At 48.0% G+C, this 17824-nt stretch overlaps 1 protein-coding gene across 4 annotated transcripts in view; it reads right to left on the bottom strand.

Moving 5' to 3' along the window:
• The window catches only part of PTK2B (protein tyrosine kinase 2 beta), a 126613-nt gene that overhangs the window by 55119 nt on the left and 53670 nt on the right, over nt 1–17824 (bottom strand). For all 4 annotated transcript variants that reach the window (XR_003610982.2, XM_028114260.2, XM_028114258.2 and 1 more), the window contains exon 2: nt 4689–4929. Coding sequence is in view for 3 of the 4 variants with exons in the window: in XM_028114260.2 (XP_027970061.1) it covers nt 4689–4892 (204 nt within the window). In the remaining variant the exon portion in view is untranslated. The remainder of the gene's footprint in view (nt 1–4688; nt 4930–17824) is intronic.

Here is a 17824-nt window from a genome sequence, read left to right as displayed (position 1 = left end):
TTCATCTTAGGGAGGGGGACCCTGTTCACCTGAACCAGGGCTGCCATTCTTCACACCTCCCTCTTCTTGATTCCTGCATCTCTGGTCCATCAGCAAAACCTTTCATTTACATCTCCTAAATTCTCTGGGTTATAATCACTTCTCTCCATAGATCATGGTGGTTAAGAGTGCAGGCTCTGGAGGCGGGCTGACTGTGTTTGAAGACAGCCCCCGCTACATACTAGCATTTGCCGAACTACTCTGCACCTTGTTTCCTTATAGACAAAGTGGAGATAATTTAGTATGTGCTTCATAGAGTTCTTTTGAGAAGTCAATAAGATAATACATATGATGTTCTTTCAAAAGTGCTAGCTGCTATCATTACCACTACCACCACCACAATCATCATCATCCCCACCGTCGTCATCTTCATTATCATTACCACCACCACCATCATCAATCCTCACCATCACCATCATCATCTCCACCACCATCATCAATCCTCACCACCATCATCATCAATCTTCACCATCACCACCACCCTCACCACCAATACCATCACAAACATCATCGCCACTATCTACACTACCATCACGACCACCATCACCATCATCAACATATCATCACTAAGATCATCATCACTGTGACCTTTATGGCTAAGTTACCATCATCTCTTACCTGGATCACTGCAACAGCCACCTAACATCTCCCCACAACCATTCTTGCCTTCTTCCAACCTATTTTCCACCATGTAACTCAAGTGATCTTTTAAAAATGCAATCTCATGTCACTCATATGTTTAAACTATGTCACTGGCTTCCCACAAAAGATGGATGAAACTAAAAATTTTTAGCATAGTTTAAATAGCCAACCTTGGGCATCTCTTAGCCTCAAACCTGCCATGTACCTTCTCATTCCAGGACCTTCGAGGTCCTGTCCACCTGAACCAGGGTTGCCATTCTTGACAATTCCCTCTTCCTCATTCTTACATCTCCTGTCTTCTGCCTATATATCCTATGCTGGGAATATGCTGCTAACACCGTTCCTCTTGCCTTCTCTTCTTTCCTTCCCTTTATGGCCCAAACCTCTCTGAAATGTTGGTTATACTCACTGTCTCTACTCTCCAGCCAACTTTACAATGGCTTCCGCCCCCCATCTTTCACTGAACGTGCCCAGCAAAAGATCATGGCACCTGTTACTGAAGCCAATGAACCTATTTTTAGCCTTATCTCACTTGACCTTTCCGAGCGTCTGACACCGATAACCACTCTTTCCTCAAAATGTCCTCTGCCTTTGTGTCCGTCGCCTGTTCTCTTGGTTCTTTCCATCTTTCCCTGGATAATTCTTCTTTTCCCCTCATCTGCCCCCTTTTCTCTATCAGCCTCCTAGAAGTTGCTTTCCCAGGGTTTCCCAATTGCAGCTCTTTTTCACTTGCTCTACTTACCCTTCTGTGGGTGATCCCATCCATTCACATGGTATCCATTGCATAATGACTCCCAAATCCTTCTCACTGGGTCCTTCCTCCCTCCTGAGCTCCCCAGACCCGTGTGCCTCCAAGGGAGTGTTCCATAAACACTTCAAACACAACACATGTAAAGCTGAAATCTCTGAACGCCCTTCCTGTCTCTGTTGGTATCTCAATGAGTGGCCCCAACACCCAGTCAGTTACCCAAGCAAAAGCTTGAGTCATTCTTGTCTCCTTCCTTTCTCTCCCTCCCTACCTCCAGTTAATCATCAAATTCTCTTAACTCTGCCTCCTTAGATGCACTCAGATGTGTTGCTTGTCTTTGTTCCAATGCCACTCCCTTAGTTCAGGCCCTCATCATTTCCCGCCTGCACTATGGCCACGGCTCCCTAATCCATCTCCTGTCTCCAGCTTTTCCTCTCTCCTGCCCTTTCTGTACTGCTGTCAGAGTTTAGGGAAAACAGATTCTTAAATGATTTTCCAGAGAACTAGTGGTCCACCTTTCAAAAAGAAGGGTTTCTTAGGCAAGTAAGAAATGGCTTAGTTCAGAAAACATCCCCTCTGTGGCCCTTTCGTAGTGACCCACCATGCATATCAGCATATTTAAAGTTCTGAGAAGTCCTGTCACAAAGGGTCTGTCTGGAACTGTTTAAGCAAGCATTTCCCAAACTTCCTTGACCCTAAAACCCATTCTCCTGGACATACTTCTTAACATCTTGCAGCACATTATATACTGTTTGAAAACACCAATCTGATCATCTTACTTCTCTATTTGAAAATAGGACAGATACGTGGATAAACAAACAGAAGACCATTTGAACTTTATTCTATGAGCAATGAAAAGTCCTTGGAGATTCCTGAGTGGGGAAATGACCTAACACTCAGGCAATCAATAGCTTTCAACGATCGAGCTCCTACAATAAGCTAGGGGCTTCTCACCTACCACCTCTAACCCTTACAACATAGCCACGGGTGGGCATAATGCCCCGTGAGGAGACTGAAGCCAGGGTGGTCAAGTATTGGTCCTACGGTCATATACCCAATAAGGGTAGAGCAGGATCTGGCTCAAGGTCTAGGTGGCTTTAAAGCCATGGCTGTCTGCCTGAAGGACAGATTGGAAATAGGAAAATCTAGGGCTTGGACATAACTTCTTAGAAGGCTATCATTTCTTTCTTTGCTCTTTTTCACCTTTGTTCTCACACCCAGATAATGCCTTGAGTACTAGCCACTCTTCCTAAGCTTGGGGCTCATTGCCTTTTCTGTAGGCCCACTGTATTTTTTTTCCTCTTATGTACTCAGCAAGTCATCAGCTCCAGGAAAGCCTCTCTCCTGCTTAAAGACTGTGTCTCTCCTGAGTGCCTGTCCATGTCCAAATTTCTCAGCCTAACATTCTAGGTCTTCTCTTATCTGCCATCAACTTTCCGTTCTGATCTTGACTTTGACACTTTCCTAAATATTACTCATATTACCCGAACCGAACTACTCACTGTTTAGCAGCCTCCCTGCTTTTGTTCTTGCTGTTCCCGCCTCTTGGAAAGTACCTATCCTTTTGGGACCCTTTTTACTGTAATTCCATAGAACAAGTCCTAATCTGGGCCACCTAGATGCTCGCAGGTTTTTAGCATAAAAGTTCAGGGAGGTGCCTCCAAACTTGGAAAGCAGGTTAACTTCTGAAAATTAAACTAGTAAAACCCACAGTGGATGGCATCAGCTATCTGTGAAGATGATATAGCCAAAGGAAGTCTCAAGAAGTAGACAGCTAAGAAGATATGAAAACACATCCCTAGAAGGGAGGAAGAAGGTGCCCAGAGCTTACTCTCAGGGCACAACTCTACCCACATGTCTGAAACCATAAGATGCGCAAATGAGACCCTTATCATATCAATGACAGGAAATGGAGTAACCAAACCATGATCTATTATGATAATTGGCCAAGGCAGTGGCCTAGTCAATTGCATTCTGCTCTGGTGCATTGAAGCACGGCATGCACTGTAATAGACGGAAGACGGCTAAGGAGACAGACGGACAGGTGGAGAGACTGCCGACTAGAAGAGACACTCCCTGAGTTTGAGGGATACTGACCTTTGGGCAGGGGAAGGATTGGTGATGAAGGGACTAGAAATAGTTCATCCAGCTTTCTCAAACGTGGTTAGTTTTCCCGAAAGTCCTCTGCTTCTTTTGTTCAAATGACAAATCCATCAAGCCACCTTTTGAAAACCAGTTTGGTTTCCTCGGACATCAAAAGGGGTTACTCTGGGCAGTGGGGAAGGATATCCTAGTTTTTTCTGTCTCATGGGGCTGCTGGGAGGATCCAAGGAGGTGATGCATGCTAAGGGATGGATCTAGGCTGTACGTAGTACATTGTTCAATAAATACAAGTGTTTAAAATCCATCAGTGCAGGGGCACCCGAGTGGCTCCGTCGGTTAAGCGTCTGCCTTTGGCTCAGGTCATGATCTCAGGGTCCTGGGATCGAGCCCCATGTCGGGCTCCCTGCTCAGCGGGGAGTCTGCTTCTCCCTCTGCCTCTGCCCCTCCCACTCCCACTCGTGCACTCTCTCTCTCTCTCAAATAAATAATAATAAAAAAACAATCAGTGTATTGTAACTCTGCTTTTAATGACAAATTCTTATACATTTACTTAAGGTGAACTGGCTTCCTGGTATCTAGGTGCTGTGATGACGTTGGGCACCCAAACCCACAAAACAGTTTCCATGGCCCTGGATGAGAATAAGCCAATGGAAGTCTTGCCTCATAAAGGACCTGGCAACCATCCACCTGGTCTGGGACATCTCTAGTTCATTATCATCCTCCCACTTCCTTTCTCTAAGTGCCAAGCACGTGTGTTTACGACATATATTCAATGCAATCACTTGTGTATATCTCGAATCCCCATTCTATCAGAGCATATACTCCGGGAGGGTGAAGGCTCCTACATCCTTCGCGGAGCTCCAAGTGTCATAAGTCTTTAATGAGTTGAAATGAGTTGACTCAAAAACAAGGCAAATGATTTGGGGCTCACATGAAGCCTCTAAAATCTGCCCTCCCCCCTACCCCCATGAGGTTGGTTGCAGAGTCCTGGAGAGGAGACTTGGACTTGCAGGCTAAGAACGTCTCTTCAGGTGTCCCCGGCCCAGGGAGCGGATGCAGGAGTGCCTGAAAGGCTGAAGGAGGGCTGCCCAGCTGCCCAGGAAGGAGAGGGAGAGACAGACAAATGAAGAGAGCAAGTCCGGCCTGCCACACTCACCTGGATCTCGGTCTGCACAGTGCATTTAACCAGTTTAAAGTTCTTCCCAGGGTTGAAGCTGTTGCTGTAGAAGCAGACCTTAAGGATCCGCACGTCTTCCTTTTCCACATCGACTGGCACCACCACCATGGGCTCTGGGGGGCCTTCAGGCCGACGTAATGTGCCCACCTTCACTCGGCTCAGGGGCTCGGACACCCCAGACATCCTCTCGGGCGGCAGCTAGCACCCGCACATTGCAGTCCTGTGGAGACAGCAGAGGGACAGCCCTGAAATGAGTCCGAGGAGGCCCACATCCTCGTGCCCCAGGGACGGCACCCACCGAGCTCCAGGACCTAGCAAACCACACATCCCCCCATTCTCAAAAACTCCCCTTCAAGGCATCCAGCTTTATGGACTGGGGGAAGCTGAAGCACAAAGGAGCAGTTTGTATAAACATCCAGGTCTGAAACCCGGCCCTCGAGTTCCCAGGCTGTGCGCTTTCTCTTCCAGAAGCCCCCTCTCTCCATCACATTTCTCCTCCCACACTGGGCTCCAAGGCAAGAGGCCCACACTTTGCAAAGGCAGCTGTGAGAGGGGGCGGCCGCAGCATGGTTCCAAGGCACAGCTGAGCAGAAAAAGCAAAGAGTTAGACACTAGAAAATAGCAGGAGAGAAACAGGGACAAGAGAAGAAGCAGAAGGGGAGAATGGGTGGCCTGGAGGGAGCTGGAATGGACAAGGCAGGAAAGGGCCCAGGTGGGGGGCCAGTCCATCAGCTGATGGCTTTGTCTGCCCCCACCCGTGGCTGCCGGCCCGAACTTTTGGGGCAGGAGGCCTCGGTCCCACAGGAACTCATCCTATAGCACATCGTTCGTGGCACACAGGAGGATTCAAGGGGGACAGCACTCCCACAAGCCCAATTTGGGAGGTCTCTCTGTCAGGTGGGAGAGGGCTGGGCTGGGCCCCCGAGAACACCCAGCCCAGTTTGGACGACAGTTCGGTTGACACTTACATCGACGATAAGAATACCAGGAATCGTCAGTTCTCCCCGAGTCCCCACAAAATGGGTTCTGTCCTCTAGATTCAACTCAACCCTGCGGGGTTTACTCCCCACTGGTCTAAAGCAGGAGCGCCCCAAGGAAACAGTAGGAAGTTTTATCTGATGACTCATGGTGTCAAGCCTGGCTCCACATTAGGACCCCCGCCCCCACCCCAGGAAGCTTCTAAGAAAGCCTAAATCCAGGCCCTGTGCCCAGAGAAGGCCTCGGAGTTGGCGTGTGGGGAGGCCTGGCATTGGTATTTTTAGGTTTCCAAGGATTCTTCTAACATTTAGCCTGGGCCTGGGGGCCACCTTTCTAGGCTAACCTTAGCTCTCATTCTGAATCCATTCTTACAGAAAAATGATCTCCTTTCTAGCAAGAGACTGAGGTTCTAGGGGGACAGTGTTAGACCGGGAGCTGGGGGCCAAAGGATGGAGCTGGAATATGAACACACAGATGTAGAGGCAAATATTTTAGAAGTGGAACCAAAGTTACGTTCACCCACTCACACTGTGCTGGACACCAGAAAGGAAGATGGAGACAGTCATTGGCTACAAGGAGCTGTTCCTTTTCAATGGGCGGTGTGTATTATGAGGGCATGAAGGAGATGCTCTGAGGGCCAGGGAAGGAGCAGGGCATGCCCCTTCTATCAGGGGCAGGCAGACAACGGGCACAGCGCCAGTCTGAGTCCAGAATTTGGGACAAGACAGATGGAGAAAAGAATATCCAGTTGGCTTTATTTTAGAGGCTACTACGTATATTCTAGAAGTACCCATGCCATTTTTCAATAAATATCAACCGAACATGTCCTGTGTGCCAATACTCTGCTAGGTGCTGAGCATGTATCTCCGTTTCCCCACACCCTGAAGAAGGAGTCCAGAGGAAATAGCTTGAGAAGCAACCCCAGGAAGCCCACTGAGGAGGGGGGAAATGAGTGACGGGGAAGGGAAGACAGCCAAAGGAGGGTTATCAATAGAGTTACCACTTGGGCAGTTGCAGGGCAGTCCTGCTGGGAACTCTGGGAGCCAGGACGTGCTGCGGAGCTACTCCACCCAGGGAGGGGAGAGGAGGGGGTTTCCGGGGTATTTATACACCCCTCTTACAGCCGTCATTCCCGGCATTTCCAGCCAGTTCTGCACAAGGACAGACTGGACTCGGGAGCCAGAGAAAGTCCTCAGGCACAAAGATGCAGATGCTTGTAGGCAGAAGTAAGCAGGAGAATACTGGAATGTCAAGGCCCAAGGGGTATTAGATGGGACAATGACAGATCTGCTATAGGATGTAAAGATGAGGGTAGGGTGTCCCGCCCCTAAAGAGTATACACTCTGGTCATAGAGATAGGCGCATGCACACACACACACTCGTGTGCATGGGCACGCTCAGCACCAGACATATACGTAACTGGTCCCAGACTCAGGAACTGCTGTGTCTGTCTATTGAGCCAGGGTCCTGTGACCGCTGGGGATCTGTTTGTATAAACTAGTTTTCAGGAAGGGGCTCCATGACACAGTTTTGTAAAACAGGTGGTGGGATAGGAAGGAAATGGAGTGGCACATGGCATCCATCCCTATAGACCAGATGGAAGTCACAGGGCCTATGTTCCAAAGGCATTTAGAAGCCAGAGGCACAATCAGTGCTGTCATGCTGACCAGTGGGGACGTGGACTCAGAGCTGGGGAGCAGGTCTATGCCCACATCTGCAGGTTAACACCACATGGCTTCTGGGCATCCACAATGAAGGGGATGGGGTGCCATTCAGGAGGTGCCCCCAGCCCAGACAGCATTCTCATCCAAAGGGTGCTGATGCCAGTGAGCACACAGGGGACACCCCAGGGACTCCCTGAAACACTGGAGAAAAGTTTGAGAGAGGAGTGTTAAGTAGAATTAACATGTCAGTAAAAGTCAAAAGATCTGGTGCAACTTGGGAGCCCCCACTTTCCCATATTATGTGTGCCATTGGCTGAAGTTGAGAGCGAAGCAGGTAAGCCCTTTCTGACAGGCAGAACGAGGGGCAGAGATAGAGCAGGTGAGTTAGAAATCTTTGCTGGGGACAGAGGCCAGAGGCCAGAGCAATGTCTGGCAGGAGAAAAGGGGTTAGACCCCCATGGAGCTTTTAGGGGCTTCAGCCAGTGGCACCATGAAACGTGGCGTTTTCAAATTCGAGAGACAAGAGGATGTAAGCACATGATGAGGACATGGAGCAAGAGGAACTCTCGTTCAATGCTGGTGCAAACTTTGGAAGACAGTTGGATGGTTACTTACAAAACGAAACATATTCTTACCATACGATCCAGCAATAGTGCTCCTTCGTATTTACCCAAAGGAGTTGAAAACTTATGTCCACACAAAAACCTACACATGGATGTTTATAGCAGCTTTATTCATAACACCAAAACTTAGAAGCAACCAAGATGTCCTTCAGTAGGTGAATGGGTAAATAATCTGTGGTACATCCAGACGATGGAATATTATTCAGTGCTAAAAAGATATGTTCTATCAAGCCATGAAAAGAAGGGGAGGAAACTTAAATGCATCTAACTGAAGGAAGCCAATCTGAAAAGGCTGCATACTGTATGGTTCCAACTACATGACATTCTGGAAAAACTACAGAGACAGTAGAAAGATCAGTGATTTCCAGGGACTGGGAGGAAAGAAGTGATGAATAGGTAGAGCACAGAGGATTTTTAGGGCACTGCAAATCCGCCCTGTGTGATATTATACTAATGGATACCTGTCATTATACATTTGTCCAGACTCGTGGAGTGTAAGCATCAAGCGTGAACATTAACGTAAACTATGGATTCTGGGTGATAGCAATGTGAAATGGAGGTTCATCTATCGTAGTAAATGTCCCACTCTGGTGGGGGGTGTCCACAGTGGGGGAGGCCGTGCATGTGTGTGGGTGGGGGTATATGGGAAATCTCTGGACCTTCCTCTCACTTTTGCTGTGAACATACACTGGCCAAAAAATAAAGTCTATTAAGAAAAAAATGTAATGATGAGAAACCACAGTGGGATCGTTGACCCCCTCTCCAGCCCACTCAGGAACTCGGGAGCCAGCCCCCACCTCTACCTTGAGCAAAGAGAAACATTCATTGTCTACATCGGACTGAGCACAGCCCACCCAGACTAATGCATTGACCATCGCCAATACGCCTGGAGGACCTGGTTTCTTGTCTTCATCAGTTTTTCCAGGCCCTTGGGTCAGGGGCCATCATTCCTAGTGGTCAACATGACTCCAGTTGAAATATTTTTGCAAAATCATTTTGGTCATTCAGGAGCTACTTTTTTTTTTTTTTTTAAAGATTTATTTATTTACTTTAGAGAGAGAGAGAGTGTGTGTGTGCACAGGGATGGGGGTGGGGAGGAGCAGAGGGAGAGAGAGAATCTTAAGCAGACTCTGCGCTGAGTGTGGAGCCCAACACAGGGCTCGATCTCACAACCCTAAGATCACGACCTGAGCCGAAACCAAGAGTTGGATGCTTAACCAACTGCGCCATGCAGGAGCCCCAGCGTACTTCCACCTTCAGCCTGAGGTTAAGCCCCGTAGGTCTGCCTTTAATCCTTCGCAGCAGTAACCTCTGGCTATCTATTCCAAAAATGTAAGTGCCTTGTACCACCATCCTTGGAGATGGGAAGGGATGAGTATGCCCATTATACAGATGAGAAAACATAACAAAGTTTAAGCCATCTGGTCAAGGATTCCTGCTTGTTGAGTAGCCAACTTGGATCCCAGGGAAGATTTGAATCCAAGTGCAAAGTTTTTTGCCCTTTCCCATCTGCCTTCGAAGAAGGTGGTATCTCTTGATACTACTGAGATTGGCACAGACTCCCCACAAGGAGGAATGTGTCAACTCAGCATTGACTATCCCCAGTCTGTGAAGAATCCTGAGGTCCTCTGGCTTAGGAAGCATTACTCTTCCCAATCTAGGACTTGGTCATGAGAATTCCTGGGGGGCGGGGCACGGGGAGGGACTCACATGTTTGGTTAAAAGACGAGGGCCCAGAAAGGTGGTGCTACATCTCCATGGGCACACGGCAACTTCCTCAAGGGCACCCCAAATTCCTATCTGTCAGCACTGGTCCGCAAGGGACTGCCAAGTGATCCCCCCAAACTCTTTGGAACGGAGTAACTGAAACGTGTGCTGTAAGGAGCACCTCAGCCACCTGTCTTTGGGGTCTTGGAGATCATAGCCCTTGACCTCACTTGCAGGCTTCTCTCACTGTCCCTCTGCCAGCTCATTTTCTGGCTAGCTCTAAAACCTTGGGCCAGTTGCTGAACCTCTCTTGGCCTCATCTGCCTCACCTATAAAATGGGGGTAATGCTACCTGCCCTGTTTTCCTTATAGAAGGTTTGTGAAGATGAAATGCAAAAACATAAGCAAAAATTCATTATAAGCAATAAAGCTGAGCACAGACAAAAGGCTTTACCATCATGGTTATCACTTGCCTATTTTCCAAAATCTTGTCTGATTATCTGTATTCCCCATATCTTGTTCCCCCTGCCAATGGCTCTCCAGGAGGGTGTGGCGGGGGGGGGGTTCGGATTTGCAGCATTTGCCAGTTTCCGTGGTGTAAATATTCCCACTCTGGCTGATTTCAAGCCACCAACATATGCCCCTGAACACAGAGTTAGGAGGATATGAGAACAATCCGCCATCTCTAGCTATTGTTTCTGACAACAGAACTTGTCTATTTCTCCAGATTTTGCCGGATGACTTGAATTTCTCATCACTGGCTTGTCTCTGTATTTTGACGATCCCTAAATCCTCTGACTCTCAACTTGTGAGCCAAACGTGCTGCCCCTTTTTCCAGTCAAGACCTGGAACCCCAGCCTGGTGATCCCTCCCTGCATACCAGCCTGCCCCAGCCCCTGCAAGCGGTGTCAGAGGAGAGAAGGTCCCATAGCACCAGCGGAAACCCTGGCTCTGAGCCATCGTGGGCTCCAGCTTGCCTCCCAACCCAGATCTGCAAGTCCAAATCAAAGAACAACAAACACAAGGAAATGGGCTTAAATTAAAACAGGAAAAGTTTTGATTGGCTATAAGAATGTCTCAGCCAAAACCTGAAAAGGGTAGTAAGGGAGACTGTACAATCTCGGAGTCCCTGAAGTCTTCAGGAAGAAAATAAATGACACTCTTCCTGAATGGCAAGACATTCACCTGCCGAAAAGAGGGGGTCCTGAAGCAGGATTAAGTCCCACTCAGATCCTCTGGGTTACCACTGGGCCCAGGGCTGTGTTCCCGGCAGGCGAAGAGGACAGGGTCACGGGTGTCAATATCATGGAAAAATATAGTCTTGCACTTGAAGACATTGTTGGGTAATGTTATGTCTTTACTGAACACATCCTGTGTGCCAGGAAATTTGTGCAAGTAATTGCCAAAGATGAGAGGGCTGGTGTCGCGTCCTGCCACCGGGCTTAGGGGGTGGTACCCAGCTCTGCCATCAGCTGGCTCAGAGACCTGGAGGCATCAGGCCAGATGGGTCGGAGTTCCCAAACAGCAGCTGGTACATGGATGATGGCCTCTGATGTTTTCCAGTGACCATGGCAAAATGGGAAAAATACGGACACTATAGAGAATTTATCATAAAGCTCAACGTATTCTTTTTGAAGGGCAGGCTTTTATTCTAACTTTATGTCTTTCCACCTTTGTTGGTTTTCCAGCACTCATTTGTTTATCAAGTGACAATGACAGTCTTTGGCAAATGACATTAAAGATGGGCCTCTCAGAGAGTCAGATGTGGGAGCAGATGCTGGGAGTCCTGAGCATAAAATGCATTGTCTCGAGGTCTGGAAGTTCTGCCCATGATCTGAGGGAGCATGGGGGGAGGGGACCATCAGTCAGAGATGTGGCATACTGTCAGGGAGAAGGTGCACCCACCTGCTCACCTGACTCATCAACCCAGGGTTGAAAACTCCTGTCCTCGGGCTGCCATGTCTCGTAAGTCTGGGGTGTTGCTCACCATGTGCCTCAGGGTCAGGCAACGTGGTGGCCTTCAAACGTCTGCCGCTGACCCTTTGTGTGACCTGGACAAGGTCACCTTGCTAAGCTTCAGTTTCCTCTCTCGGGGGCTGGGGCTAATATTACCTATCCTGCAGAATTTTCTGGAGAATCAGAGATACTTCTGTAAACCCCCTGGCACATGTATTTTTTTAAGTGCCTGTGACTTGGCAGAAGAAAGAACCATACCAGTCCCTACTTGCCAAACACTAGACCGGCCCAGTGAGTCCGGGATCGGCTCCTTCCGTCTCCACAGTTCTGATGCTGCCTTTTTGCCACCACCCACCTTCCTCCATCCACCTGCCCACCTGGAAAGCTTAGCCCTATCTCCCGCTCTCTGCGCACACACACAGGGCCCTTGTCTATCCTGAGAACACCACAGAAGCGTGGAAGGAAGCCTCATGAGAGACTGTCACAATGTAAGCCCTCTGGGTCTAGCAGAAGCGAGCATGTCACGAGACACACGCTTTATTTCCACTCTGTCTCTGAGTCACTTCCTCTTGCTGTTTCCACATCAACGGAATGGGGAACACAGGCCTGTCCTCTGCAGAGACCTGCTGAGAGCAGCCACTTAACTAATTGGCAGTGACCTCGCCATCTCAGGGAGCCAGGCCTGCGTTTCTGGGCAAGCTGGGCCCTGCTGGGGCCATGCAGTGCACCCCCTGCGCCCGGAGCCCAAGCCCTTTCAGCCCCCAGTTCCCGCGGGGCCAGTGTGGTACCCACTCCAGACCCCTCAATCCGTCACTTGGTTAAGCCCTTCCCCTCCGCTCCGAGCATCCCTCCCCATTACCTCTCGAAGGAAGGAACCAGAAAGGTGGTGATTATCCCCCAGCTATAACTCAATGTAATTCAAAAAGCATTTATTGAGACTCTAGCACATTTTCAGCTCGCCACCCCCACGCACGTCACCCACTCAGGAGCGTTCTGTTGTCAGCACCTACCAACCCAGAGGCCAGTTGATGTGGGGCTGGCGGTCAGGGCGGCAGAAGGGGAGCAAAGAGACGCATGACCCCGTCCTTCCTTGTTCCTGTTCTCCTTGCTATTTCAAGGACTTTGATTCTTAGAGCTAAGCAGACCTCCTGTGTACCCTCTGGGCTCCACCACTCCCCCAACCCTTGCAAAAATCCCCGGCACCTTGCTCTTTATTTGCCAGTTCATGAGTAATTTTGGCTGGCCTGCTTTGTCCCTCCTTCCTCCCTTCCTCCTCCTTCCCTCCTTTCCTTTCTTCCTCCCTCCCCACCCCCATCTTTCTGCCTTCCTATGTTTTAGGAGGCATGCCAGGCTCCAGACATATGCAGCTAAACAGAAGAGGGAAGAGGGTATCTGTCCAGCAGAGACTCATAATCCTGTAAAGAGGAAAAAGATGAACACAATACAGTCACAGCCTGGTAGGGGATCTAATGGGGGTCCACACTTGGTGCTTGAGGAGCACGGAAGAGCCCTGGCTCAGGGGGCCCCAGGATCTCAGGAAAAGGGGACACAGCAAGATTGGAAACCGTGTGACGTGGCATAAGGCTGGTGAGGAGGGTGGCGAGGGGTGTTGGGAAGTGAGACGAGATGGTGGCAACACGCTAAGGAATTTGAACTTCACCCTGTGGAGAAGCAGATTTTCATTTAAAAGATAAAATTCGGGCTAGAGGACGAAGCACAGGTGTGAGCTGGGAGGCAGCGGGGCTCTTCTGATGATGCAGCTGGGTTCGCGGTTCACAACTGGGGATGCAGGGGAAGGGTGACCCGACTTGGAGCCTTCGCCAATTTCCCTGGTGTAAATGCCTTCATGGCTGATTTCAAGCTGTCGATATGACTTTGCTGAAAGGGCCTTTGGGGACAAATGGGTGCCGTCAGCTAGTGAGAGCTGGTTCTGGCACACCGCAGCCTGAACGGTGGCTGGGCAGGGGCTGGGGGGCACATTTCTGAGGATCTGCCTCCAGCCTGCCTCCGACCTGACCCTCAACCCTCCACGTCTGGTCCAGCAGTCTCCCTGACCCAGCACTGAGGACAGCAATATATGAGGTGTCCAGAAGCCTGGAGTTTTTTTTTTTTTAATATATCTTTTTTATTATTATGTTAATCACCATACATTACATCACTAGTTTTTGATGTGGTGTTCCATGATTCATTGTTTGCATATAACACCCAGTGCTCCATGCAGAACGTGCCCTCTTTAATACCCATCACCAGGCTAACCCATCCCCCCCAGCCCCCTCCCCTCTAGAACCCTCAATTTGTTTTTCAGAGTCCATCGTCTCTCATGGTTCATCTCCCCCTCCGATTTCCCCCTCTCATTCTTCCCCTCTTCTTCTTTTTTTAGAAAAGAAAAACTTCAGGGTGCCTGGGTGGCTCCATTGGTTAAGCGACTGCCTTTGGCTCAGGTCATGATCCTGGAGTCCCAGGATCGAGTCCCGCATTGGGCTCCCTGCTCAGCAGGGAGTCTGCCTCTCCCTCTGACCTTCTTCCCTCTCATGCTCTCTACCATTCTCTCTCTCTCTCTCAATAAATAAATAAAGATCTTTAAAAAAACAAAAGAAAAAAAAGAAAAGAAAAACTTCTTCTTCTTCTTCTTCTTCTTCTTCTTTAAACATATAATGTATTATTTGTTTCAGAGGTACAGATCTGTGATTCTTCTTCTTCTTCTTCAACATATAATGTATTATTTGTTTCAGAGGTACAGATCTGTGATTCAACAGTCTTGCACAATTCACAGCGCTCACCATAGCACATGCCCTCCCCAATGTCTATCACCCAGCCACCCCATCCCTCCCACCCCCCACCACTCCAGCAACCCCCAGTTGTTTTCCTGAGATTAAGAATTCCTCATGTCAGTGAGGTCATATGATACATGTCTTTCTCTGATTGACTTATTTCGCTCAGCATAACACTCTCCAGTTCTATCCATGTCATTGCAAATGGCAAGATCTCATTCCTTTTGATGACTGCATAATATTCCATTGTATATATATACCACATCTTCTTTATCCATTCATCTGTCGATGGACATCTTGGCTCTTTCCACAGTTTGGCTCTTGTGGACATTGCTTGCTATAAACATCAGGGTGCACGTACCCCTTTGGATCCCAAAGATACATTTGTATCTTTGGGGTAAATACCCAGTAGTGCAATTGCTGGATCATATGGTAGCTCTATTTTCAACTGTTTGAGGAAACTCCATACTGTTTTCCAGAGTGGTTGCACCAGCTTGCATTCCCACCAACAGTGTAGGAGGGTTCCCCCTTTTCCGCATCCCTGCCAACATCTGTCGTTTCCTGACTTGTTAATTTTAGCCATTCCGACTGGTGTGACGTGGTATATACCTCATTGAGGTTTTGATTTGGATTTCCCTGATGCCGAGCGATGTTGGCACTTTTTCATGTGTCTGTTGGCCATTTGGATGTCTTCCTTGGAAAAATGTCTGTTCCTGTCTTCTGCCCATTTCTTGATTGGATCATTTGTTCTTTGGGTGTTGAGTTTAAGAAGTTCTTTATAGATTTTGGATACTAGCCCTTTATCTGATATGTCATTTGCAAATATCTTCTCCCATTCTGTCGGTTGTCTTTTGGTTTTGTGGACTGTTTCTTTTGCACAGCAAAAGCTTTTTATCTTGATGAAGTCCCAATAGTTCATTTTTGCCCTTGCTTCCCTTGCCTTTGGCGATGTTTCTAGGAAGAAGTTGCTGCAGCTAAGGTCGAAGAGGTTGCTGCCTGTGTTCTCCTTTAGGATTTTGATGGACTCCTGTCTCACACTGAGGTCTTTCAACCATTTGGAGTCTATTTGTGTGTGTGGTGTAAGGAAATGGTCCAGTTTCATTCTTCTGCATGTGGCTGTCCAATTTTCCCAACACCATTTGTTGAAGAGACTGTCTTTTTGCCATTGGACATTCTTTCCTGCTTTGTCAAAGATGAGTTGACCATAGAGTTGAGGGTCCATTTCTGGGCTCTCTATTCTGTTCCAGAAGCCTGGAGTTTTAAAGATGTGCTTCTCCCTCCAAGGAACTTCTGTTATTGTCCAATCTCCTAGAGGTTGTAATTTTCAAAACCACATTCTTTGTCCTCTCTAACCTTAAACTAAAGTCTTTCCCAGCTTCTCCACTTTGAGTCATGATCTCAACTCTCCTTTTCTCCCAGCCTTTGGCTCCAGCTAATCTCATTTCCCTGTCTGTGTGCATTACAGTTGGTCGTTGAGCAGGGAAATTCGGTACCGTGACAAATCAATGCTTCAGCCGGGTATTTGACTGAGTTCTTCCCCATTTTCTTGAGAGGTTAATGCGGAGGGCAGATGGCAAGCAATGAATTTGTCAGTGGTCAAATGGTTTCTTCACTGACTGCTGATGGAGCGTCTATATTCACTTGGGGACTGACTGCTATTTTAACAGGCCTTTGTTCACACCTTTTAATTTGGCATTAAAGAGTTTGTGGTTATCAGACGAGATGCTCCAAGTTAAGCACACGATGGGGAGAGATTGTGACTTTAATTGCAGGCCACAAAGGACCCCTGAAATCTGTAATAGGTTGGTAAGACATGCCAAGTGTAACAAAACACAACTGGTAAAATGGGATAAATGTGAAGTTCTTTATGTAGATTAACAAAAAAAAAATCTTCCCCAGTCTGGAATGAGGAAGATGTGGTTTAGCAACAGCACAGGTTAAACAAAAATGGGGTTTAAGCTGTCTGTGAACTCATGGTTACTCACTACGATACGGCTGCCAAAAAGATCAGTGCAGTTTTGGGGCTATTAGAAAATCCCTAAAATAGGGATGGTGATTTTCCCCGGGGCTCTGCATAGATGTGACCCATCAACAGCACTACTGGCCCAGGGACCCCGAGGTTTGACAGGTCGCATTCTAGGGGAGGGACATTCAGAGCCCTGGGAGCCTGGGGGCTCTGACACATGACACAGAAGGGACGGTGGAGTGAAGTCCTGGGGAGTGAGGACAGGATTGCTGGTTTCAAATGGTTGTAGGGCTGCCAATGCAAAAGATGGACCGCACTCTTTCATCCAAGTCAAGGATTAAAAACCGTGCAACAGACAGACAGGAGGGAAGAGGGTCTTTACGTTGTGCAGACGACACACTTTCCAGAGTATTTGCATTCTTGCTATCTTGCTGGACATCTCCCAAGGCAGAAGTCATTCCGTTTGGAGGATGAGGAAAAGCGACTGAGCAGCTTGCCCAGGCTCACCTTTATTAAGTGGCAGAGACCCGACCAGAGCTTGGATTTCCTATTTTAACCCAACAAATGCAAGTTGGTGCCGACAACTCCAATCCCATCAGGGAGTCCCCCGCTCTGGCTTTGTCTCCACACATCCAGGTTATTTCTGTGCCAGAGACAACAGCTCAGATGAACACTGCTTTTCTGTCTGGCCCCACTATTCTGCTCAAACAGAAACTTACATGTAAGCTCATCAGTTTCTAGCCAGGCAATACTAAAAGGAATACCAGCTTTTGACATATTAATATGTGTAATAATGATGGTGATGTCAACTTTTATTTTTAAGTTATCTCTTAGGACACATTTCCTAAACAGGAAAAAAATCAACCATAGAAATCGACAATAAAAAAAGTGACTTTCTTTTTTTTCAGCGAGAAAGTACAAACCCAGTACTAACAGTTGTCTCCCTCATCTATTAACACCTTGAAAACAGCTAAAACATCCTCTTGAACAAGCTTCTCCACCTGCCAATCCCCAATCTGCTCCTCTTTGCAAATCCAGTACACAAATTTGCTTTATGTAAACAGATATCAAAACCATTAAACATGACGATGGCCCCCATCTGCACCCTGCAGCCACCAGCTTTCGTTTTAATGTGGATTGGATAAAACACCAATTTAGACACCCTGTCAAGCAAACAGGATGTCACCTGTGTGTGAAAAGACTTGAGGAAATTAAAAAGAGATGGAGGGCGCCTGGGTGGTTCAGTTGGTTAAGCGACTGCCTTCGGCTCAGGTCATGATCCTGGAGTCCGGGGATCGAGTCCCACATCGGGCTCCCTGCTCAGCGGGGAGTCTGCCTCTCCCTCTGACCCTCTTCCCTCTCGTGCTTTCTATCTCTCATTCTCTCTCGCTCTGAAATAAATAAATTAATTAATTAAAAAAAAAAACTCAACTGCTTCTTTAAAAAAAAA

The sequence above is a fragment of the Eumetopias jubatus genome, unplaced genomic scaffold (assembly GCF_037043125.1).
Source record: "Eumetopias jubatus isolate StellerSeaLion01/CBP00866 unplaced genomic scaffold, mEumJub1_p1.0 scaffold_2, whole genome shotgun sequence".
In the NCBI taxonomy this organism is placed as follows: domain Eukaryota; kingdom Metazoa; phylum Chordata; class Mammalia; order Carnivora; family Otariidae; genus Eumetopias; species Eumetopias jubatus.
The sequence above is the reverse complement of the archived record's forward strand: the minus strand, read 5'-3'. Positions and strand labels throughout refer to the sequence as shown.